The 27,482-nt window shown below is 32.3% G+C and overlaps 1 protein-coding gene across 1 annotated transcript in view; it reads left to right on the top strand.

The window, feature by feature from the left end:
* LOC122534788 overlaps nucleotides 1-27,482 on the top strand; it is a 62,623-nt gene that overhangs the window by 16,174 nt on the left and 18,967 nt on the right. Inside the window, exons 2-4 of the mRNA XM_043665758.1 lie at nucleotides 7,057-7,499; nucleotides 15,394-15,686; nucleotides 24,009-24,391. Of these exons, the coding sequence (XP_043521693.1) occupies nucleotides 7,057-7,499; nucleotides 15,394-15,686; nucleotides 24,009-24,391 (1,119 nt within the window). The remainder of the gene's footprint in view (nucleotides 1-7,056; nucleotides 7,500-15,393; nucleotides 15,687-24,008; nucleotides 24,392-27,482) is intronic.

Raw genomic sequence — 27,482 nt, 5'->3', positions numbered from 1 at the left:
ACTTGGTCAGACATTCTCGAAAGTATTAGGACGACATTGCAAATCTCGTATTTGCGAATGAAGGATCAGTCCATGATTTTTGACGAATCTTTATTTTAATAACCCATTGAGGGTTAACGTTGTATTTTTTTATTCAGTCTGGAGGTTTTAACAGAATCTGTCATTCAATGTTGAAACTACGAAAAGAAATTTCAAGGATTCGTCGTGATTATCCTCCACTTACAATCTTTTATAAAATCTAAGGAAATTGAAATATGTTTAACATCGTGATGTTATGAACTCTTAACGGAGAACCATGAATCCAACTAATTTATTATCCATATTCTAAAGTCTATAACATGCTCAGTTTGTATTTAAATAAATTTATATTTACATTTTTATTTATATTACATTCATTATTATATTAAATTCTATTTAAATTTATATCTGTATCTTTATATTTAAGTAGAACGAAAAATAAATTTATTTACTTCTCTAAGCGTGCCGACGAGTCCGAAAAAGAAAGCGACGAATTATCGTGTCGCTCGTTAAGGTCCGCAATACAGTTGCCAGCGGAAGTGGCTAAGCGATGCAAAAAGGAGGAAGAATGGTAGTCGTTGATCGAGCTCATAACGCTTTCCTGCAATTTGAAGTCGAACTCGCGGAACGACCTAACACGATCACCTTCTGTCCTAAGACATCCTGTACGAGCGTGCATGAAGGACGTTGAACGCGAATGGCAACGTTCGCTCGGTCCGCGATAATGGAACCTTTATGATATTTGAACAGAGAGACCTCGACGACGCTCGTGCCAAAGCGAATTTTCCTTCGATCGGCCATAAGACGATACCACGAACCGATGAGAAAATCCATTTTATCGCCCGGCGTGGTACCATTTGCGCCGCACACCCGGCGCTCGCCATTTCTGTTTGGTGATCCTGTCAACGGGCGTTTAACGTTTCGTGAACATTCGGGGCGGAAGGTGGAATCCACGTTACGTCGAATTTCATCGCCCGGATGGCAATTGACTTGTTAACCTTTGATCAATCGGACCGTTGGCAAGGGCTGGCCGCGCTGTTAATCTCGTCTCCTGTTTGCAATTTGCGTTAATCTCGCGGAATCTGGTCCGATAGCGTGGGAAATTGATCTCTAGTGGTTGAGAATGGGTTAATTTGTAAGTTTTCACGGCGAAGTCCGCCAAGGTAAATGTTATGGGTGTATTATCGCGAGATTTGGGTTTACAAGAGGGATTTTTTTCTTTTTTTTTTTTTTTGGAGTAATTTTAAAATAATAGCATGGAATAATTTGTTAGTAAATAATAATGTGTTTGTGATTTGTCACAGTGAAATTCTTAAATTCATTGTACATATTTTTAAGTCATTTGTGGTTGTTTTGTAAAGCATTTTTTACTTAAAGATGGATTTTTCTAGAGGTTCTGAGATGATTTAAATGAGAATTTATGGGACAATTTTATTGTTAAATACTAATATAGAATAATTTATTCGTAAATAATAATGTGTTTGTGAGTTGTCACAGTGAAATTCTTAAATTCAGTGTACATATTTTTAAGTCATTTGTGGTTGTTAAAGCATTTTTTACTTAAAGATGGATTTTTCTAAAAGTTCTGAGATGATTTAAATGAGAATTTATGGGACAATTTTATTGTTAAATAATAATATAGACTAATTTATTAGTAAATAATAATGTGTTTGTGAGTTGTCACAGTGAAATTCTTAAATTCAGTGTACATATTTTTAAGTCATTTGTGGTTGTTAAAGCATTTTTTACTTAAAGATGGATTTTTCTAAAGGTTCTGAGATGATTTAAATGAGAATTTATGGGACAATTTTATTGTTAAATAATAATATAGAATAATTTATTAGTAAATAATAATGTGTTTGTGAGTTGTCACAGTGAAATTCTTAAATTCATTGTACATATTTTTAAGTCATTTGTGGTTGTTAAAGCATTTTTTACTTAAAGATGGATTTTTCTAGAGATTCTGAGATGATTTAAATGAGAATTTAGAGGATAATTTTATTGTTAAATAATAATATAGAATAATTTATTCGTAAATAATAATGTGTTTGTGATTTGTCACAGTGAAATTCTTAAATTCATTGTACATATTTTTAGCTGTGATTTTTTGAAAGTTTCAAGATGATTGTAATTAGAGTGTATAAAGTAACTGAATAATAATATATCTGTGACATTTAATTTTAAATTCTAAATTATAAATATATATATATATATTATCACTATGCTATATCGTTTTTCATTCGAAACAAAATGAATTGGATCCATTTTTTGAAGATTTTAAGATGATTTTGGTATAAATAAGAAATAGAGATTTTGTAAATGTTTCAAGATAATTTTAAAGAATGTTTATAAAATGACAATGTATTTAGTATTTGTATTTCGTTTATCTGAAATTGTTGCCACATTTCTAAGCAACCCACGTTATATAAATAAATTACTATTACATTTCAAGTTATTTATAAATGCATAAATACATATACACCTATTTTCGTAATGTATAAATAAAAATGAAATTTTCTTTTCTAAGATTTTATGGAAAAGTTTCACTTTAATGGAAGTTCAATCGAATCATTTCATCAATATTTCATTTGATAAATAATAATGTATGTACTTGTGATCTTACATTTTCAAGTAATTAAGGCTTGTCACATTTTTAAGTCATTTGTCATCGCGAGACATCAATTTCTGTTTCCTGGTGTCTCAGCGTATCATTGGTATATAGCTGCAGTTAATCTTTCTCGGATCTTTCATTAAAATAATGAAACGGGGGCAACTTCCCACTTGTTTAAACTTTCTCAATTGTTGTTACTACTTTCACCCCTCCTCTGTCATTTCACCGAGTTACCGGTAAACTTCGAGCTAACAACTCTTTCAATACGGTTTACATCGCTTCTGGTTTTACGTTATTAAACACCGTTTTCAATGAGTTTCCAACGACGTGTTTGTTCCACTGTTTCTTGCACTACGTTTGGAAGCTGCGTTTTGCAAATACACTGTGTTTAACTTTGCGCGGTTGCAAAAGCCACGAAATTGTGAAAAATGTTTTCGATGTGTGGAATGTTTCTCGGAATCGCGCGTAAAGGGAAATATTTCTCAAACGTATAGAGAGAACAATGTTTATAGTAGGTATATGAGCGTTAATAGTTTACCAAATACTTTGTTATTTATTGCATTAGCAACATTAATCCATCCTGAAACGTCTAAATCCTCATGTGATGAATTTTGGAAATTTGTCAAATATACTTGAAGAGTCCGCAGAGAAAGAAAAGTATTATTTAGAAAACGAAAGTTTTAACAAACTGACAAGAAGAAAATTTTATTTTACAATTTCCTCTGTGCCATTTCGTAAATTTGCGTTTTCGTTTGGTTAACAATTTTCTTTTCAATCTTCTTTGACAAGCATTAGTTATTGTAATTTGTCACATCATGTTAAATATTATATAATTTTTGTTTAATCTTCAATTTAAATAACTGAATCTTCAGTTCAAATATGGTCCGATCCAAATTCAAATATAAATTATAAATTTGATAAATTTTCAATCATTCTCGTGAAAACAGTACATCTTACATAAAACAGTGTTATTTTTTATTTTCGACTTACATTTGCACGAAGAATTACTCCTTCACTGTCTGTGCCATTATATCAAGAGTTATTTATTTATTTCTCTCTTTTGTCAAATATAATTCTGCGATTTGGAAAGATATATTCATTTTCATGTTATTTGTCTCTTAATAAACTTGAGAAAATTAGGAAATCTTCAGGAAATTAATTTCAAAGCACTTTTTAACTTTATAAAATTAAATTTAAAATAAAATGAAATTAATATAAAATAATAGATTCTTTTGTCAAACTTTTCTATGCTACCACGGAGTTTCATTCAGACCATCTGCTATGTTTATAGCAGTACACGCTATTAACCGACCCGTATCATGCTCGTTTCACAATTTAATCAGCCGTTGAAAATAGGGAGAGATAGAGCGAGGGTACGTTCACGTCAATCGATTCCACTAACGATCTAAATAGCCAATGCCACATTGGTTCAGTGTATCGGTCGTTTGATATACGTACTCGTCCCATGTTTAATCTTTTATGTCCGGCATTGCGTTATTTCTGACATTTTTGTTAAATTTTTTGTGTCACTGAATAATTTAAGGAAAAGGAGGAGTTTTTTAATAATTTTCTTTAATTTTTTTAATAATTTCTTGCTGAGTTTCCTAAACCCAATCTATAATTATTCGCAACACAGTGCGTAAGATTACGAGAATTTAAATTCAGTAACGTTGAAAGTTACAATACTGATTAAGCGTTCGAAACCTGTGAATTTAATATCAGAATTATCAATAACTAAAGCATCAAATATGTCGTCAAGGGTGTCGATGTGAACAAATGTGTAGCATAAAAGGATAAACAGGTGTCTGTTTGTTCACTGTTGTTTATGTTATTTCCAGCGTTGTTTAAAATTGAACGAAAATTACAATTGGAAATTGTAGTACAAAGCAAAAAAAACTAAATAAGTACAAAATTTAAGTACACAAGTAGAATTCGATTATAAATCTTGTCGTGTATCTAAAAAAAAAAGAAAAATCTAAATGTGGAACAAAGTGGAGAAAACATTTTTTCTCGAAACGTTTCACATTCTTGTTTTTTACGCGGAGAGAAAGAGATGTTATAATTGGTGGTAAGTTGGAATGTTTTATCGATTTGACAAATTAATACGACTGGCAATCCGCGATGGCGTAAATGGGGCTCGTAAATCTGAACGAGCAATATTGTCGGGGTGTCAGTAGAATATCGATATTGTCAGTTGTTAATTGATCTCCGTTTTAATGACTGAAATTGGATCGCAATGAAATGGAAAGAGGGACATTAAACGTTCTTTTTTTCTGTTTTTTTTTTTTTTTTGTTTTGTTTTGTTTTGTTTGTTCATTTTTCTTTTTTGTTTGCACTCGTTCCCGATCACTTCTTGAAATTGCTTTTATCGAAGCTTGTTATTTAAAGGATATCACGTTCGCGTTCAACATTCTACAAAGTGAATCTTTAATCTTTCAACGCTGCGTGACAGTCGCAAAGTATAGCTGGTGTATTCGTTGTCTAGTTTGGAAAAAGCATAAGGGCACGGACAAACGGAAGAGTTAATGCAAATATCCCCTATGATGGAAACTTTGTACATAGCTGGCGTTGAATGTTAATTAACTCTGCAAAGTGAAACGCGAAGGAAAATGTTCAGTTGCAAGAAAAATTAACCTTCGAATGAAAAAAAGTCCTTTTTTCTCTGAGACTTCATTAAGTATTAATCAGTTGCATGATCAACGATACTATGAACTTTGTTTCATAAAATTAAGTTCAGATTATTTGCACAACGTTGTATTTATTACAACATTTTGTTCACTGTTTATTGCAGATTATAAAATACTTGAATCGCCCGTTTATAATTAATTTCACAACTCATGATGTAATATTATCATAGATATAGTTATTTAAGCTAACGCTGTAAGAGTTGTATTATTTTATAGTTCGTACAGAGGTAAAGTTCTGTAACATTTTTGATAATAGAATATGTTTCCAGAGTCGCCAATAATATTCATTTAGTCGTGACAAAAGAATCATTATAGCTGTTGGAAAGAAATTAAAGGAAGTAAGATGCACGATACATGAAATTGAACAGTTACACGCGAGAGTAGGATTTGTGCGAATCTCATACGCAGTTCAATACAAAACTTACTCTACTTGGCGTTAATTAGAGAATTTACAAATGTAACTATTTATTTATTCTCTATGGATAGACTCAGAGTTTTATGCAAACTTCATATGTATTTTTAATCTAGACAGACGTTTCTTTCACGTACTAAATATTATAATAGTTACTTCGGGTATTACATGCACTTCTAATTTTCTCACGGACGCACAAAAATTCGCGGTCTGATCGCAAATATCAATCTTTCACTGTTGCATTAATTCGTGTCGCCAAGAGACAAATTCAGTCGGAGAAAGGTGGAATGAAAGAAAGAAATTGTTTCGCTCTGAATTCATTGAATTTGTCACATGTATGCACGTCGACGCAACACTAAGCGTTAAACGTTGACCACTTGCGCTGGCAATTAATTGCCGACCATAACGAGTGACCGAACTGTATACAATAATTAGTCACTTTTTTTCTTGAACTCGCCGGTATGATGTCACTGGATAGAAATTATTGAAAAGTAATAAGTTTATCGTTTGTTTTGCTTAAATATACTTAAAACTGAGAAGATATTACAATTTTGGAACAAAATTTCTCAACGTGGCACGTCATTTTAGTGCAAAAAGTTAACCACTTGCGCTGGCAACTGATTGCGGACCATAACGAGTGATCGAACTGTATACAATCATTCGTCACTTTCTTTCTTGAACTCGCCGGTATGATGTCACTGGATAGAAATCATTGAGAAGTAATAAGTTTATCGTTTGTTTTACATAAATATACTTAAAACTGAGAAGATATTACAATTTTGGAACAAAATTTCTCAACGTGGCACGCCATTTTGGTGCAAAAAGTTAACCACTTGCGCTGACAACTGATTGCGGACCATAACGAGTGACTGAACTGTATACAATCATTCGTCACTTTCTTTCTTTAACTCGCCGGTATGATATCACTAAATAGAAATTATTGAGAAGTAATAAATTTATCGTTTGTTTTGCTTAAATATACTTAAAACTGAGAAGATATTACAATTTTGGAACAATATTTCTCAACGTGGCACTCCATTCCAGCGCAAAAAATTAACCAATTGTGCTGGCATGAGTGACCGAACCGTGCACGATAATTCGTCGCTTTCTTTTTCGAACTCGCCGGTATGCTGTCACTGGATAGAAATTGTTGAGAAGTAATAAGTTTATCGTTAAAAACTGAGAAGGTATTGCAATATTGGAGCAAAAAAATTCTCGACGCGCGTGTCACAAGTGTTTAAACTTGCATCGTGTTGGCCTCGTGTTGAAGCCGCGAATCCTCCATCGATTTCCCACTAATCGGTGCGTGCGTTGCGTGCGTGTGACAGGTGGACGTCTCGACCCAGGTGGATCTGCACGGTGGTTTCGGGGCGCCAGCTGGCAGCATCAGCATCGACTGGGATCGCAGGGCGACCCCGTTGTACTCGCGCGAGGACATCAAGGAGCAGTATTGCATAACCAGCCGGCAATTGGACGCGGTGGAGAAGTCGGGCGGTGGCTTCTTCGGCTGCCTGTCGACCAGGGGCCCGTCACCGTGCACCTCCGCGAGGACCTCGATCCTATCCGCCTGCGTGAGGAGCGTGCCAAGCGATGAGAACCTCTGCGACGCTCCTTACCCACGACGATCCCTGCAGATCATGTACCGGCAGCCCTACCCGACCTACTCGAGGGGTTTGTCCCGTTACGACTTCGAGGACGAGGCCGACTGGATCGAGAGTTCCTACTTCCGGCGCAGACCCAGGTCCTTCTGCACCGTCCCCGACCCGAAAAGGTGAGTCTGTTTTCTGTTTGCAAGTCGCGGAGATACAGTGTAAGATAAAAAAAAAAATGGTATTTCGTTTTCCAAATGATGTTCTCGTTTCATCGTCCTTTTTTCCCTGCAATATATACGAAAATAGAGTTTAAATAATATTATGTTTTAATAATATAGTCTCTGGTTGAATTGAGGGTGGGCGGTTGAATTGAGGTTTAAATAACATTATGTTTTAATAATATAGTCTCTGGTTGAATTGAGGGTGGGCAAACGGAGCTTTTATAATATATTATATTTTATAATATCGTTTTTTGTTCTCGGTAAGTCTTGAAGGTTTAAGATTAAAATTTAATTTTTATTCGTTGACATATGGACAAAAGTCACGCAATTTTTTTTTTCTTTTTTTTTTTTTTTGCTAAAATGATGAAAGCAAATACCTAAAATTGTAAAAATACGCACGTACGTTTTGTCACAGCTTTCGACATCGGTTTTCATCACAGGAACTCTTATATTATACACGCTCGATATTTTTAAATTGCCAGTTAAATTGCACCAAAAGGAAAATTCAAAAAATAGTTTGGAGTGCAAAGGATTAATAGTTTCGTATTACATTATTACACATAATGTTTCATTATTCAAGCGTTATTATTATTAATTTAGATTACTTAAAAATAAGTGCACAAGGAATATGGCAGAAAGGATGTTGCCGTAATCAAAGCAATGCACAAATTATTAATTATTAAAAAATCAATATTATTATATATATGGTATTAATATTATTATATGTGGTATATATAATAGTTATATGGTATATATATATATATAGTTAATAAAAATGATTGTCAAATCACATTCAGGCCTTTAAATTTTACTAGAAGTACGAAAGATGTTGAAAGTTGTAAACTTTTTGCAGCAGTATTAAAAAGAGAAAATTTACACTTTATAAATAGACTAGATGCATTGGCTATATTAAAAACTAATGTTGTAAAAACTGTTGTTTTGATAGATTTTATAATTACGTTGCGGTCAAATGAGCCGTTCATTTTCCAAATCGATTCTTCACTCTGCAAAATGAAAAATAAAGAAACTGTCACGTTCTTTTTTTTTTAAATATTTCTTTTGAAATTTCTTTTAAAATTTATTATAAAATGTATAAAATAGCATATCCCTGGCATAATCACACTGGCTTTTGAAACAAATTATTCGTTATTAACTCTGGTTAATATGGTGACGTTAAACATAATTATCAAGGAGATTTATTTCAAATATTATAATCAATTCAGTCTCTGAACGACTCAATTACCGAATCGTTCTCGTAACTCTTCAATTAAATTAATTCTACAAGAATTGGGAAATATTCCATTTTTATTACTATACCGTATCGCCTGTTTCGTATCGGTGTAACAAGGAAAGTCTCGTAGAGAACGAAATTTATACATTAGCTGTCAAAGAATAATAAATTTCGTGCTTACTCTAATCACGATGTACAGAGAAGTATCTCTCCATTTTAATTTTCGCGAGCGCAGCACGCGTCAAAGTTTAAACAATCGCCATCGATCTTGCTACATTCCCCGTCCAACGACAAACTCGTTGCATTAAATCGTAAATGCAAATTACGCGCTTCGATTTATCTCTGCCTCACTCTCCCCCTCACACCTTTGTTGAAATATTTTCATTAATTCCGTGTCGCATCTACGACGATGCCTTTAGATACCATTTGCACGGTGGTACCGCCTAGTACAGGAAACGAAAATATCGAGGATGCAAACCACGAAAATGCAAATGAGGCCGCGGCAATCATAAACCAGCGTCGTCGTTCGCGTCGTTGAATCCTCGGTAGCTCGTCCGTTCCTTTCCCAATTTCTTCGCGAGCAGATTCGAAAAAAGAAGAAATAGGAGTGGCCGTCGTGGCGGTAACTCGTTAATATCGAGTTGTGCGACAAATTTAGCACCGTGTTTGCCGCGATAATATTCTCTCAGGGCGTAAAGGAGGTTTGCCGCACGATGAGAGACATCGTCGTCGTTCGCGGTGCCGTGATTCGACGGTGTAAATATTCCCGAAGTGGCACCGAGAGGAATTAACCACTCGGAACTTCGAGTATAAAATACACCGGGGCACCGGCCAGAATCTTAAGAAGGATGTTCGGGAGTTTGTAACCCCCTCCAGCTGTCTGACGTGACGCTTTCGCGAAACCTCGTTATCGACTGGTTATTGCTACTGCTGAGGAGAGAAACGTACGATCGAGAGAAGAAATCGAGGAAATACAATAAAAGGGGGGGGGGCGGCAGTTTTATTTTTATTTCTGTCGATAACACAGTCTAATTTTTTTTGGTACAATTCGCGCGTATGCTCGAGTCAGTGATACAAGACGAGTTTAATTGTGTGTTGTCTAAAGCGAATGATCAGCACTTGGCAAATTAGTTTTAGTTTCTAGATATTAAACCGTACGTAGCAGAATTATTTCTTTCTGTCATTCGCGAGTTAGTTTTCAATTTTAAAATTATTTAGTATTAATTTATTATTATATTAATATGTTTATATATTATTTTATACCATTATTGTTATATTAATATATTATATATTTATATATTATTTTACTATTATTATTATATTAATATTATTATTATTGTACTATTATTAATATTATATTAATATTATTATTATTATTATACTATTATGAAGTAATACAGTAGTACAACAGAATTATTTCTTATTTTAGTTTCTAGATATCAAATCGAACGTACTACATAGCAGAATTATTTCTTTCTGTCATTCACAAATTAGTTTTTAATTTTGATTATTTAGTATTAATTTATTATTATATTAATATATTTATATATTATTTTATATACTATTATTATTATATTAATATTATATTAATATTATTATTATTATATTATTATTATACTATTATGAAGTAGTACAGCAGAATTATTTCTTATTTTAGTTTCTAGATATTAAATCGAACGTACTACATAGCAGAATTATTTTTTTCTGTCATTCACAAATTGGTTTTCAATTTTAAACCAAAATTATTTAGTATTAATTTATTATTATATTAATATATTTATATATTATTTTATACTATTATTGTTATATTAATATTATTATTATTATTACTATTATACTGTTATGAAGTAATACAGTAGTACAGCAGAATTATTTGTTATTTTGTTATTTTAGTTTCTAATGTGCGAAACATTGTTTCGTTAATTTCCTGTCTTGCAAGTGATAGTTTCGATTTTGAAAGAAGAAGCAAATGACAAACCATTGTATGAAACTTCAGTTCGAATTTTAAATTTAATTTCTTCAAGCTGAATTTCCGTTGATAAATGAAAATTATACGCAACGTTTCAATGCCTTACATCCGAAACAATTCCGTTACGATTTCAATAAGCGATGCTTACCTCGAAAAATTGAAAAGAAAATCGTCGGATCAATTAAGATGCTGTTTTGTGTACAAGAAGTAAAAAGAAATTACGCTTATTTTTTTTCGTTACTCTCACCTTGCCCCGATCTCTCCTCGAGTCCGATGGCGTGCTCAAGGGGTTTGGTTTATTTCTGATTGCTGCGGTGCAGCCTTCGTCGACATTGGCTTCAAAGCCAATCGATGAGAAATTATGGTTGCCCGCTGCCGTATTTAGACTTTGGTTAGCGCGTCGATGCGAGCACGACGCGCGGAAAAATAAGCGCGTGGTCACGTGATTCCGATCGATTTTTTAATTATTATCGCGGGGAAAAAAGAAAAAAATTGTCACGTTAGGGAAGCCGATTATGTGTGCCGATGCGTTAACACTTAGCAGCCGCGGCAAGTGCACGCTTTGTGCTTTGTCTTCGACCAGTTTCGAACTATTGTTGAACTGCGTGCCTCTCGAAACCGCGGATCACGTATGGCTGATGCATAATGGTGCTCCAGCTCATTTTGATTGACGTCTCGATCTCTGGACTTAAATCCTCCAACTTCGATACGTGAAGTGTCCTCGCGAATCCCTTTGGCTTGTAGTACACTGGTTGATAACCAGTCGAGATATTCCGACAGCGTGTTAAAGAGGGCTGCCAGTAACTTTGAACATTAATCCAGCAATTACAATGCCATTGGACGCGAATAAGGACCTGAGAGTGCTCTTGATTAGATCACGTTTGTTAGTCAGATCAGCTTAATGATATATCTTTTTTCAAGGCAACTGTATAATCAACACGCTGCACTTTTGTACGTGTTTTTGTTTGTGGAATTTTTACGAAATATTACGTTTCAAATGAAAGTGCAATGCGACTGTATTCTTCCTTTTCTTAAATGTTATTTAGTCACTTGTAGCATTTAAAATTCTTTTCACTTATTTGACCATTTTTAGAATATTTATAAGAATAGACTATTATACAAAGTATTCGATTGTTTTATTTAGTTTAATTGTGTTTATAATAAGTAAGAAGAATAGAATCTTCAGATAAGTTTTATCATATTTGCTTCAAATGTTATGTAAGTATTAAATAAATATAAAATAATAGAACAATACTGTATTTCAGTACGTTTCTGTATGTCACCATTTCACGCAATAACACCAAGAGAAATTATGATTAAAATTCATCCCATTCGTTGATACGTGGTGGACGAAAGGAAGTTGAAAAAGCGAGTGCCACGAGTTAATCAATAATTTTATGAAATGGAATTTTATTTAATAAAACGAATGAATAGATTAACGTACAGGTCAGAATAAATCGCTGTTATTAGTGTCGACCAAAAGTCATCTAATTATGAAACACACGTTATACACGTGCTAATTATTTTAACTGCTTGCCTTACGATTATTATTATTATTTTTTTTAAATCATAAATCAGCTTATTACATTACATCGTATTAAACGTAAAGTATGTCGAAACGTAGAATTGGAATTTTTTATTAATCTTCAGATTCGAATTCCACAGAATATATACAATTTCAGGTCGAAAAAATAATAGACACAAAGGGTTAAACTTTCCTTTGTTTGCCAGTATATCACCCAATTCGAATTATGTTCATTAAACTATAACAAGAAATAATTAATTTTTTTAACATTACAGACATTCTTACAATCACTTCATTGCATCTCACTTTTAAATAACATTTAAACATTAATGTCTCTCTTAAAACAGGGAACTACTAAACATTCAAATAATCACTTTTCAAATGACATACTTAGAGATCAAATATCTTTCTTGAAACTAACTTTTCTCACTTCTTGCGTGCAATTTAAAGTAGCAAGCGCACGTTCGTCCACCCTTTTATTCGCAATTAAAATTATCATAACCTGGCCTCCTCTCTCTTCAAAGACTCAGGAATTACACGTTTCTCGAAAAAAGAAAGAAGAAGAAGAAGAAACAGGAAACAAGAGACGTAGAGGCGAAATTCTGTTTATTAAAATCGTAGGAAAGAGAGTGGCTGCGGAGGGGCGAGGTTATTACGCACCCCTCGACGTACAGACGGTAGTCCAAGTGCAATTTATTTAGGTCGTTGTTGCAGCGTCGCGGCAGCAACGTCGCCTGGGCGTCACCCACTTTTCTCGCGAGATAATGCCTGTCACACGTGAGAATCGGTTTCTCACCGACACAATGGGAACGAGAATGTAGCCGGAGCCGTGCGTGTGGCAATATCGTTCGTCGTGGCGTGTTAAATAAAAAGCCGGCGTGTCCCCGGGCAGAAATAAATGTCTATCGGCTAACCGGTTAATTAAGCCGCGCGGATCCACGGCCAAGGAAACCCCCTGCCGGTCTGCTTTTATCCTAATGTCATCCGGTAGAAAAAAAAAAAAAGAAAAAAAAAAAAAAAAGAAAAAGAAGAGAAAAAGGAAAAAAGAAAACGCGACGCGCTTTCTTTGGATCGTTAACGCCCCGGCCATTGTCTCGCGATTATGAAACGTTCTTCCGCGACACCTGTTGGATCATCGGTGCCAGAAAGCTCGTGCACGCGTCCGCGCAACGCCTCCGCCTTTTCATTTTACGTTCCGCGGCTGAAACGACGCTGTTTAACATCCCCCCTCGCGCTGGCAACTGCGGGTTCGCGGACCATAACGAGTGACCGAACCGTGTACAATCAATCGTCGCTTTCTTCTTCTTTTGAGCTCGTCAGTAGTAAATTTATTATTTACTTTTTTTTTTTTTTTATTAATTTATTGTTTATTTTGCCTGGGTTTACACTTAAATATATTTGAAACTGAGAGAATGTTGCAATTTGGGACGAAAGAGTTTCTCGACGTGCGTGGCACTTCATTCTCAGCGCGAGAGGTATGAAGCCATGACGTTCGAGGACAGTTTACATTCGGCTAGATCTCTTTATCTATATAAAAAGATCGCGTGATTGCGCGTTCGCTTTGTGTTCGCCTACGTTTCATTTAATTATTTAATTTTTGAACTTTTTCTAATTCTATGCAACTTTTTCAATTTAATACTATAATTTAATACGTATCAGTTAATAGTATCTTCATGTAACTATAAAAATTGCATGGAATTGAAAAGTTCTTTAATTTAAAAATTAAATGAAAATGAGATGTAGGAGCTGAAATGAAATGAAATGGAATAAAAGTAAAATGAAATGTAAGAGTTAATAAATTCATTAGAAAATAAGACTATATGCGAGTATCTTTTATGAATTACATATATGTATATTCAAAAGCTCGTTTAAAATTTTGCCAATACAATTATAATATTTGTTGTAGCGTTTATAAAATTCCAGAATGTCTTGTATAATATATTCACAGAAATTGTCCGCAAATTTTTAAATTCCTTCGTGAACCACTGTAATTATTATGTAATATAGAGAATATTTGCCCTGTAATTTTAAACAATTAAACACTTGATTGTTCCCTTCCTTATTCAATTACAAAATTTATAATTCCCAATATTCTTTCATTACGCACGGCGAGTGAATTGAGCAAGCCGGAAAATTTTATTTAATGTGGCATATATCTCCGATAGTATCCATTCGTTTCCGATGAAATTTCTGTACATCGCGGCATACATTTGCACTAATATGAATAATATTTGCACGTACCACGTTCGTTCAAACACAGCGGCAATAAACAATGCGTGCTTTTATGAAAATGAAACCGTCGAATATACGGAATCGGAAAATTTATCAAAAAATAAAGGGAAATAGAGGAAAGAAAACAGAAATTGTGGGATAAAGGACCTAAATTTCGTTGTCGAGATCTCTCAGTAGAAAAAATATATGTTCAATGTTGGCCAGCGGTAATGATGTAATGATTATTTATGCAAATTCATTCTTTTTAAAGATCTAAATCGGTAAAGAAAATTATTTTGTGTAAATACCGAATGTTACACTTCGGACGTTTTATTTATAAATATTTTATAAATAATATTTTATAAATAATATTTATAAATAAAACGTCCAAAGTGTAACATTCGGTATTTACACAAAATAATTTTATAAACTTTATTTATTTTATTTATTTTATTTATGTATTTTATTTATTTTATTTATTTTATTTGTATATTTTATTTATTTTATTTATTTATAAATATTATTTATTAAATTTTATTTATAATACTATAAATAAATTATTTATTTATAACATTATATTTGTATATAATATTATAAATAAAAATAATATAATTATATTAATTATATAATAAAAATTTATAGGAATTAATAAAGTAATTTCAATGTTAAAAATTAAAGATAATAATCTAATTAAAAAAGAAAGTTATTGAAAATGGTAATATAAATTTCGAAATTCGATTAAATCCACGCTCAGGCGGAATTTTCTTTTCTAAATTGACTTTTTTATTAATTGAAAAAAATTTATTAAAGTTAAAGATAATTACTGAAGTTAACAGAAATAAATATAATGAATAACAGAGGAGTAAGTTTTATTTCCCCTACTTGTAAATTAGAAGATGAACTTTCCTGTTTGCAGGTACACATGGCTACCGGAGGACGAAGAGTCAACGAAATTGGAGGGCCCTCGGCCTGTGTTGCCGCCAGCACCACCGCCGCCCACCTCCCAGGCACCGAAAACGAAGCACGTGAGCTTCGCGAGATCGCACACTCTCACGTCCTTTGACGTTCCAAGGAGCAGAAGCCCGCCGAGACCGCAGAACCAGGAACGCCTCATAGATTCACAGCCAACGATACAGAACGCCATGCTTCCTTCAACTTTACCCATGATGCATCCGTACACCGCTAACGAGCCCCGAGTTATTGTCCTCGGTGAGTCCCTTTTCTCCAGTAAATACGGTAATTAACGTTGCGGCCTGGAGTAATTGCGCGCAACGTTGCCCAACGTTTTGCGTGTATTTATCCTGCACGAAGTTAACTCGTCAAAGTGTCTTAATGCCTCATTAAAGGCCGCGAGCGTAAAATCTGTATCAAAACGAATTAGCCCGCGTTGAGCGACGAAAATTTGCCGAAAGTCCGAAATTAGGAATGCATTTTTTGAACGTGCACGTATTTCGACAAATATTCAATATTCGAATGTATGATTATACATCCATGTACACGAATGCATTGAGTATTTTTTATATTCAGTGTTTGAATATTCAATTTTCTTTACATTTGTCTGAAAGAGCTAGATACAAGGCTCGTTAAAGTCTTTCCAGAATCTGTCTGAATTTTAACTAATAAATAAATTGCAAAACATTTGCAACGATCGAAATTTGCTGATGTACATATATACTTGTACAGAGTTTTGTACTATGTGCAAAATTTGATACTCGGGCTTTTGTGAAAACTTGGGCTTTTATTTATTTCTTAATTGGAATAAATCAAAAGCAGACGACACGTTAATGCACGCCATTCAACGCTACGAAAATACGTTTCGTTGAAATTCCGCGTATTTTTCCACGAGTCTCAGAACGTCTCAGCACCTTGGAGGTCAATTTTCACGCGCTCGCATTTTTCACGGTTTACTCGCGTCTCGTTTTTCTCGCGAGGACTTGCAGACTTGCTGTCCCTTCGAAAGTACGTACACGTTTACTACGTGCAATCTAAATAGATCCTGTGAACGTAACTTGAAACTAAAGCTGAACATTGTGCCAAAAGAACCCTTTAGAGGGAACGTTTCAATGGGACACGGCTCGCGCTTGAAATTTTTCTCCGCCTGAAGCCACGCCAAACCAGATCACCGAGCGAGAAGTTTCCGCGGGCATTTAAGGTTCGCGTAATTAAGGCTTCGAACTTCTTGCGGTGTTTCAACCAATAATAGAGACGGAATTAGTAACAAAAGTTGCTCGATGCTGAAACTCTCTGCAAGAGTTTCCACTGAGGATTAAGAAATGGCACTAATGTCATAAAAGTATTTCAACGTTCTTTTAATTTTTAGAAATAGAATTATGGAACAATTATGGAAATGATATTAATTGTTTACGTATGGATTGCTGGGAAGTACATTAACTATTTGTTGTGTTGTAACAGACGAGAAAACTGAGTACGTAATGTTTTATTGAATATTTGCATTTGGAATACAAGAAAATATGTAATGTCTTTGTAAAGCTTTCCAAAAAGAATTTTTGACACTTCTGCCAGTCAGTTTTGCATTTCAACTAATTTTGAACAAAGATACTTATTAGTTTTTTTTTTTTTTAATGAATTTAATATCTAGTTCAAAAATATAAGAAGAAGTTCTCTAACTTGGATCGACTCCGAAATTCACACATAAATTAATTTGGACTGAATTGTTGTAGTCTGTCTGTTGCTAATATTGTTAATAGGTTCTCATTTGTTAATTAACACTTTTAAATATATATGTAAATTTAATATATTTAAAATATTTAAAAATATATTTTTATTGTATTTATTATATATATTATATTTTAAAATTTAATATATTTATATTAATTATTAATATATTAATATATTTATTATATTTATTATATATATATATTTTAAAATTTAATATATTTAAAAATATATTTTTATTATTAAAGGTAAATAAATGAAATTTTAGCACAAAGAATTAAAATATTTCCACGTTGAAGACAATATATGCTTATTGTTTTATTGAAGCGTTAATAAATGTATTTTGTGGAAATATTGACAATCTACGTAATCTGTTAATATAAATGCACAAAGGAAATTCAACAGGATAATTTCCTGTTGTTGAGTAATATTATTTTATAGCGTGAGTTTTGATTTGTTTGTGCGTTGCTATTTATTAATAACTCACGATATAAATTAATCGTGAAACGAATTATATTCCTTTTTTATGGGAATGGAACTTTTGTAAATAGACTGCGAATTTACGTAATTTTGTATCTTGCGAGGATAATTGAAAAGGCAGAACTTTTAAAAATTATTTTACTTATTAAATATTGTCTTTTCATTATATTGGATTGAATGTTAATCTACAAAAATTATTTGTACCTATTGTGCCTAAAATTACTTAATTTAAATATATTTTAATGTTTAGTATGCATTTCTGCATCTCTGGATTTGTCATGAACGTGTTTAAAAATTCGCAATTTATTAATGAAGTTCTTAGTGAAGTATTTACGAAACGGAGCACTTCCTGTCGTCCTTTTTTTTCCAGCAGTTTTTCGCAATAATTCTCTACGTAGAGCTTCGAATCTTCAATATTGCATAGGTTTTTCGAAACGACGAGCTTTCGCTTATTAATTATTTTTATTATCCGGTGTAATACAATGACGTAAGCAGAAGCTTTGTTCTCACGAAGATGCAGGTTTCTAGTAAAGTGGCAATGGAAATCTTAAAAAGTTGGACATCTTGATGACACTTCATCAATCATTCGTGATTAAGAAACAGCCTATCAAAGTGAAATAGTTCTATTGTTCCAGCACGAACTAGCGATAAAAAGGAAAAGCCGATACGTAGCTTTCGTTTTTTAACGGACATTCAGTTGGTGATTAATAGACCAAGGATTTTCATGTGAATTCATGTTTTCTCTTTTTTAGAATATTAGAAGAGAAATAGAATCTTGATGGAAAATTGTTTTGCGCGCCAAATGTTACAAGAATCACCGTATTTTATTATAGATTTATATTACATTGTATTATACATGTCATTACGTTATTTTAAATCATATTATGTGCATTCTAATTAAAATTAATAGTCTAGTATAACTGCCAGAAATCAAATTTTTTAAGAGGGGAAATATATTAATTAACTTCAAATTATTTATAAAATTTTTTTTAAATTACGAAATATAAATGTCTGTCCTACTTTTAGATAAAGAAATTAAAGAAATTAATAGAGAAATTGAATTTACGTTAAAAGAAGATTATATTTTTAGTGCCATTTCTTTGAAGAAATGAAGAATACCATTATAAAAGGAAAACTCAGTGTGCCATTTATAAAAAGAAATATTGCGAATCCTAACAAAGAGATATTTGATCCTAAATTACTGGTATAGAAAATAAAAGTTTAATATTTAATATTTTTCATATTTTATAATATTTAATATTTTTTAATATTTTATAATATTTAATATTTAATATTTTTTAATATTTTATAATATTTAATATTTAATATTTTTTTAAATATTTTTTAATATTAGTTTTCTTTAATAAGTTCCTTTTACTATTTTTTTTAATATGTTCTTTTTACTTGTAAGTAAATTACAAAAGTAGTATCACAAAAGCATATCAATTTGACACTGAAAAAATTTGATGTAGCATTTATAGTGGTTTTTTTCAATTTTTTCTTCAGTTGAACTTGGAAACAATGTAATAATCTCGGAATGCTATTGCTAATTTTTTTATATAATGGAAAAAGTTACTTGTATTTTGAGGAAGATTAAAGAGGAAATTAGGGGAAATTAAATTATGAGAAGGAAATTGAGGAAATGGAGGGAAAGTAAACTTAATTGTGTAGTACAGTTATTCTTATTGGCACGTACAACATTTTCCGATAAAACAACAAAATATTTCAATACTTTCAGAGTGTTTTCTGCAAGAGTCTTCAAATACGAAACTCGTGAAAAATGGACGCTGTGAAAAATTATACTTTCTCCGTAATAATATCATGGGAAGCTTACACCTTTAACAACGAAGAGATAATGCTAGGTTCTTATCTTCTCGGGAGAAAATAGCATAAAACAATATGAAAATTCAACAGTTAGATCAACTTTTGTTCATATATCATCGAGCACTTAATATAATTAAAATGTAGTTACATTAAATCATCTGTGATTATTAATGATAAGCTATAATCTTAATTATAATACATTGCTTTTTTTCTAAATTCTTTAAATAATTTATACAAATTTTCAAATTGTATTTATCTATCTGCATAAGTCTATTTTCATTCTATTTCAATCCATTCACTATAGTGCATGATACTGTTTCTTTTATTTTTTAATCATAATTCCTATTATTGGCTATTCGAAGCTATTAAAATTTGTGTTTCACATTTCTCGATCTTGGAATTTTTGAAAATTCAAGAGAAATATAAAATACTTAAATGTTCGTTACATATTTTTGTAGCAAATCGCTATAGTCACCAGTGACTTCACTCTAGTTTTCACATTAAATGACTCCCACGTTCTTAGGATGATATAATCAAGTTATTTATTAATTTCGTATAAATCCATAGTTTTGCATCCAAGATTTCGAATTGATAAAATTTATTTAAGTTACACAATTAATTTCTCAAGATATTATGAACGAAAATTAAACGGAATCACACGAAGGAATGATATTGATGTTGTAATCATTTTGTTCGAAATGAGCAAATGCCGGGTAATTTATAAATGCGAATGTACTCTCTCTTTTCGACGGTAATGCGATACGCAGGTTGATTCTCGTAACTGTAACAGGTTATATCCCAGGAATGTTAGGAGATAAAATGTTGCAGAAGAGAAAATTGATTGGTATAAGAGGATCTACCTCTCCACAGGCTTGCTTTCTTCGTAAATGCGACGATGTTCATAGAAAATTCAAACGCAACTTTCTTTTGTACATTTCTTTTATACATTAATCGAACGAAGCTCGATGAAAAATTATTTACTTTGATAAATACTTTGACTTCAACTTCGTAAAATTTACCATACGAAAGATGAGGAAGGACAAGAACACATTTGTCTTTCACACATAAATTATAGTTAAAATATCCCCTGAACTAACAATTTTTCGACACACATTCAGTACCTTTTTACAGAGGCGAGAGTTGCAACATTCTCTCAGTTTTAAGTATATTCAAGTATAACCCAGACAAAATAAATAATACATATTAAAAAAATAAACAATAAATTAATAAAATATAAATAATAAATTTATATACTGACGAGTTCAAAAGAAAGAGAAAGCGACGAATGATTGTATACGGTTCGGTCACTCGTTATGGTCCGCGAACCAGTTGCCAGCGCAGGGGGGTTGAAAAAGACGAAGTTTCTACGTGCAACGTTGCATTTACGAAAAAAGTAAATCCGCAGAAGAGTAGACGCTCTTTATACCGATCAATTTTCTCCTCCACGATCTTTTTCACGTCTTCGACCATTCTTCAGTTACAACTGCGAGAAAGTACGTGTAAGAGGAGCGGAATACCGTGAATTCAATTTTATTCTTCCATAAAACGGCGAATAAAAAAAAAAAAAAAAAAAAAAGGGAAGAGAGAAAACGAAAAGAAAAGGATCGACGCGAACGGGATATCTACAAATAGGCGATCATCCATATTTTAGCCCGCATTACGGGAAATAGATTGAATTCATTTCCAGGCCGGCTGATATGTACTTACCTTCGTCGTGTGCTTTAATGATCCAGAATTGAATTTTTGAAAGGGCACGTTTATTGGATATTACCGGGGTGGGAAGTGCTCTGATAAGATTTCAAGAATTTCATACCCATAATAAATACTTTCGAGGAACATACGTATGCGAGGGAAATCCTAACCTCAGAAATTCAGTCGCGCGTAGTTTGTTCAATTTCGTGCAACAATGTTAAAATAGAGTGTACTTTGCAGTTCGTTGATATTTCAAACAGTCATTTTATTGTCACCAATTATTCGAAAACTTTCGAATAGCACCGCGAAGCAGAGAATTTTGCTCGTTAATATTCTATTAATCATTCAAACGATCATTTTCTGAATGTATAGCAGCCAAGTCTCTTATCACGATCCGAAATTTCGAGAACTTGGACATTTCTATTTCGCTATTACGTGTACAAATTATCAGCTCCTCCGTGGTACTAACTTCTTGCCTTCGACCCGACTGTTAGTTCAATATTAGCCAACAAATTGCCAATATAGTCGAGGTTCGAGTGAGAATCGATATTAAACTCTCTCTCTCTCTCTGTCTCTCCTCGTAGGAAACGATAGAGGGGCTAGTCCCGTCGCATTGACATTAGATCTTCGATATGCGAGTTACTACGAGGAGATAGGTGAAAGCGTTAATTTCGCTTCCTCAATTAATTCCTAACGAACGTCGAATTACAGGGTTCGCGTAAATTATATTGCCAGGATAATCTCTACGACGAATGATATCCGCTTCTTACTCGTCCACTTTGTGGCAACTTTCTCGAGAATATGTTTCTCGAGAATACGTCTGGGAACGAGATTCGCGGCAGGTAGAAATTGCTTGATTCGTTGCTGTTCTTGTGTCGCGTTGATTCATTCGCTTTTGGAGAGAAACGATATTAAAAGTATCGTTACGATGATCACTTTTTTTCCTTTTCAACTTAATTTGTTCGTTTAGTATCGAGTTGAGACAATTATAAAAATTAATATCCATTCTATTATTAATATAATGGAAAGATCTTAGTGTTTGTGTGAAATTAAAAAGTTTAATAATGTTATATATATATATAATACATATATTTATATATTATATAATATATTTATATTTATATTTAATATGTTTATATATATAATATATATATTTATGTATTATATAATACATTTATATTTATATTTAATATTTATATTTATATATATTTTCTATAGTGCAGGTAATATAGAAAAATCTGTGAAGTATTTAAAGTACTTTCAATCACTATAATATTTAATGGTTGAGAATGAACACTATAATGAACAATGTTTTTCATTAAGACGACGAATACATTACAACGAACCGAGAGAACTACAATCGAACTTTCTCTGTCAGCTATTTTTATGATTTTTTTTTTAATAAAATTATGTTGTTTCACGTTGTTTCATAAATTTGCATTGTACAGGTGGTATCAATTATAAAAAATATAAATTCAATGGACATTGTAAATGAAATATTCTTTTATGCTTCTGTAATTTTCATCGATAACGTCAATCAATTTCGGCTGCTCATTAGTATCGACAATGCAGCCTCTTCAATTAATTTCGTCGTATTATTTCATCTCATTTATTATCTGAATTTGAAATAACAAACCGGATAATGGATCCATAATTGAAAGCACACAATCATTTTCTACATTAAACAGATTATGACACGAATCATTACACTGTGAAATTTCCATATTTTCCTTCTCATATTTTAAACAGTGAATAAACACACGTCACAGGTAAACTTTTGCGCGCTGAAGAACAGAACGGATTACAAATCTTTCTTCGTCATCCTCGATTTTGGAAAAATTCGATGTTGCGATAGGAAAAAGAAATATTTTCAACTCCGAGGTCTGAATTCTGTATTCGAACGTTCAAGAATTTACAGTTTAGTGAAATAATTATACTGGGTCTAATGTGTTGCAATATAAATATTATATTTCTACTATACTATACTATATTATATTCTATTATATAATATAGTATAGTATAGTATACTATATTATACTATATTCTATTCTACTATAGTAATAGAATATAGTATGGTATAGCATACTATACTATACTATATTTATATTTATATTTATATTTATATTTACATTTACATTTACATTTACATTTATATTTATATTTATATTTATATTTATATTTACATTTATATTTATATTTATATTTATATTTATATTTACATTTATATTTATATTTATATTTATATTTATATTTATGTTTACATTTATATTTATATTTATATTTACATTTACATTTACATTTACATTTACATTTACATTTACATTTATATTTATATTTTCTATTCTACTATACTATGCTATAGTATATAATATAATATAGTATACTATACTATACTATACTATATTCTATTATACTATACTGTGCTATATTACATTGTCTGTACTGTTCAATTTTGGAAGTTTTAGTTGAAATTAATTTCAATCGCGCGAGATATGATAAAAATTTGCTTTTCTTTTTAATTTTCCAAGAGCTGATGATTATGAAGAAAGAAACAGGTCTATTCAACTCCTTTTTCAAAGAAAAAAAAAAAAAAGAATATCGACAATTCTCCAAACCACCAGACGAGGCAACTTCTTCCGAACAGGATCTTCAGATCGAATCTTCTTCCTCTCCCAAACCAGGCTAACACACGAACGGAGCTAAAGTGATTTACCTCTGCTCCCTTTTCCAACAGCGTCGCCTTTCTTCCCGTCACGTCTGCATCCTCTGTCCCTCCGTTTCTTCTTTTCCCTTTGGACTGGGGGAACGACTGGCTCGTTAGCCGCCGATTTCGCCGATTTAGCGTGAATTTCGTTTCAGAGAAGCCACCGAAACGCGGAGCGATGAAAACCCAGGCGACGCAGACGGAGATGCCAGCCGTGTTCCGTGGCCGAGTGCCGGTCACGCTCAGCCCCCGAACGATCCATCGGGTGAAGATGGTGTCGCAAGGGGCGCAGACCAACGGCCTGTTCAACGGCAGAAAGTTGACGAAGAGCTACTCGGAGGCCGGGCAACTGGGCACGCCGTTGGGAGGTCAGGCCGGCGCGGCTGGCAAGGATGAAACGGAGCATCACGAACCTCTTCACAGAACCCAGAGCGAGGAACCACCGAGGTCGCCGTTCCTCGTCGACACGCCACCCCCTCAGGGACACGTTGAACAGCCCTTGACCAACGGTGACATCTCCGAACCTATCATGGTCCACGTGAGTCTTTGGAGAATATCGTTACCGTTCCCCTAGAACTGCCGAAACCTGGCCAGTAATTCTAACGTTTGTTAGAAATTGTGTAGGATATCTTACTGAGATTCAAATGTTATTTTGAATCTAAAACAAATATCGTCGTGTTGCAAATTTATTTCTTCCACTTTTTTTCCTTTCCTTTGTTAATTTTACACTTCGTTGGTAGTTCTAGTGTTATTGTATATTGTTACAATAATTAATTATAATTATTATAATAATAACACTATATAATAATAATAATAATTACTAATAATACTATATAGTAATAATAATAATTGCTAATAATACTATATAATAATAATATGTAATAATAATAATAATTACTAATAATACTATATAATATAATATAGTGTATAGTATACTATATACTATATATTACATAATATATTATTATATAGTTATATACTATATACTAATAATATATATAGTATAGTATACTATAATAATAATATACTATATAGTTATATGCTATATAATAATAATATAGTATATAGTAATAATAATAATAATCACTAATAATACTAAATAATAATAATAATATATAATAATATTAATTACTAATAATACTATATAATAATAATAATTACTAATAATATATATAGTAGTAATACTAATAATTACTATAATTATTTTTATAGTGTGAAATTATTCCACAAAATGTTGAAAAATGTCATTTTCTTGCTCAGTTATCATTAATTGATTGATAAGTAAATGTCAAGATTTTCTGCCATTGGAAAGAAATTTTTTATTATTCTATATTACTTCTATGAAAGCATTAATATTTCATATTGTTGCTATTGTAGCATGGAATTTTTAATCGTTGAATTGGAATTTCCAATTATTCCGACTCTCGTTCCACTGTGAGTGTTATTTCAAAGCATAGCCTTTTGCATACTGTTAGTTTCAATTATTCCTGTCACTCTGATTTTGTAACAAATGGTTTACAAACAAACTTCTTTTCTTATTTTTACTTACATTTTCACGCAGATTATAATACTGATCAGTTCAATAATGCAGTCGCAGTCACGGTGTTTTCTAAAATACGAAATTCTCACGCATATTGTTCTCGTTTTCTAGCGAAATTATTATTTATTAAGTGAATTTTCCGCCCGATATCTCGTAAAAGCGATTTCGCAAGTTTCTCTTTCGCATATTACAGTTCTATAAGGGTTTGAACAGTGTCGAAGCTGTAGGTCGTGGGTGTTCCGAGTTTAAACGATTTGCTAAAATTTGTACAGGGTACTTCTGGCTTTAATGAATAAACTTTGAGAGTGGAAACGTCCGAACCTGGCAATACACTCGTAGCCATCCACTTTCCGAGAGACACACGCTAACGTTGATTTATACTGTCAACTCATTTACGTTTATTACTGTTGAGGTAACCAGCAGATTCTCCAAGAGAAGAATTTTATTATGCCACGTGGCCTTTCTCTCATTTATACATTTCACACATCCACGCTTTCGTGGAAAGGATATTTTAGATCAAAAAAGATATTAAAGATCAAATTTCCTTCGTCTGTTCAGAGAAAATGAGTTTGCTCACTCATAAGTGGATTAAATTTACGTATTATAAATTCTACACTTTCAAACATTCAAACTTTGTATATTTCTGTTTCTCCCGAAATCTTCTGTTTATTTATTTAATCCATTATTTCCATTTCTTCTTGCTTTCTTGAAAAACGAAACAAGGATTAAATTTCTTTTCGTCCATTCGTCAAGAACAAGTCTGTAATTCACGTATAAATTGAATCAATATCGATCAAAGTCCAATAGTTTCTAGCTGTTTCACATGTTCCAAAATATTGCAACAATTTTCAAGTTGTTATCTATACACATGGACAATGTATTTTTATTTCTTTTTATATTTTCGAAAAGCGAAACAAAAATTAAATTTTTTTCCGTCTGTTCATAGGGAACAAGCTTGTAATTCACGTGGGATAAATTGAACCAATATGTATCCGATTTGAATGCAATATTTCTAGCTATTTCACGTAGGCCAAAAATATTGCAACAATTTTCCCGTGTCTGCACACGTACAAATTTCTATTTCTTTTCATATTTTCGAGAAACGAGAAATGAAGATTATATTTTTTTCTCTGGTTTTTACTCATCAGGGAATCAATTATTAACCTAAATTTAATAGTTTCTATCTGCTTCCAAAAAATATTACGATGATATTTAAGTTCTCATCTTTTCAGATATAAAGGGACCAAAGTTCATCTATTCGTGGAAAAAAAAAAATTTATAATTCGCATAGCATGAACTGAACCAATAGATATTCGATCTAATAGCCTCTTTCGCGCGTCAAATGAAAATTTACGATAATTCTCTAATATTATTATCTCCAGGTTTCTATTTCTTTTTTCTTCTTTTAAGAAACGACAAAGAGGAGAAATAAATTTTATTCATAGAGTAAATATTATCTCATGAATTACAATTATATACGTATGTTGTAAATTACATTAGTCTATATATTATTTATAAATTATTATTATTATCTCAGTTCCTTGAAAGCAAAAGGAACAAAGCTTAAACTTTCTTCACAACAGTGCATACCTAATCACAAGCAAATTTACAATCCAATTTATTGTAATATAAATTAAATGACAATAGTTTCCAGCCGTTCTCTATTATCATGATTATCTATCGCCTGAATTATTTATTCATCATGTGGTTCGAACTAGCGCATCGCGGGACTTAACGGCGACGTAATTGCATCCAGACAATAGCAATTATTCACTCGCAAGATGAATTCTTAATTAACTCGGCTATTTATTGTTACGTATCGCGCGCGGACTCTAACATCGATCTCACTCCCTGAGAATGAAAAAAACGGAATTACTACAGGAATTCATAATGACGTTCAATGGGATTTACTTGATCTGTTAAACCGGCGAGTCCCGCAGGGAATATCGTCATACGTAAATTCGCCAAGCGAAAGAGGGAAAAATAATTTAGAGGGCCGTGGGAAAATGTGAAACGTTAAAGGGTGCCTCGTGTACATTGGATTTGTCTGCAATATACGACGAGAATTGATCACGCTGAAAGAAAAAAA

The sequence above is a fragment of the Frieseomelitta varia genome, unplaced genomic scaffold (assembly GCF_011392965.1).
Source record: "Frieseomelitta varia isolate USP_RPSP 00005682 unplaced genomic scaffold, Fvar_1.2 scaffold_64, whole genome shotgun sequence".
In the NCBI taxonomy this organism is placed as follows: Eukaryota; Metazoa; Arthropoda; class Insecta; order Hymenoptera; family Apidae; genus Frieseomelitta; species Frieseomelitta varia.
Note: the sequence above shows the minus strand (reverse complement) of the source record. Positions and strands in the feature narration are given on the sequence as shown.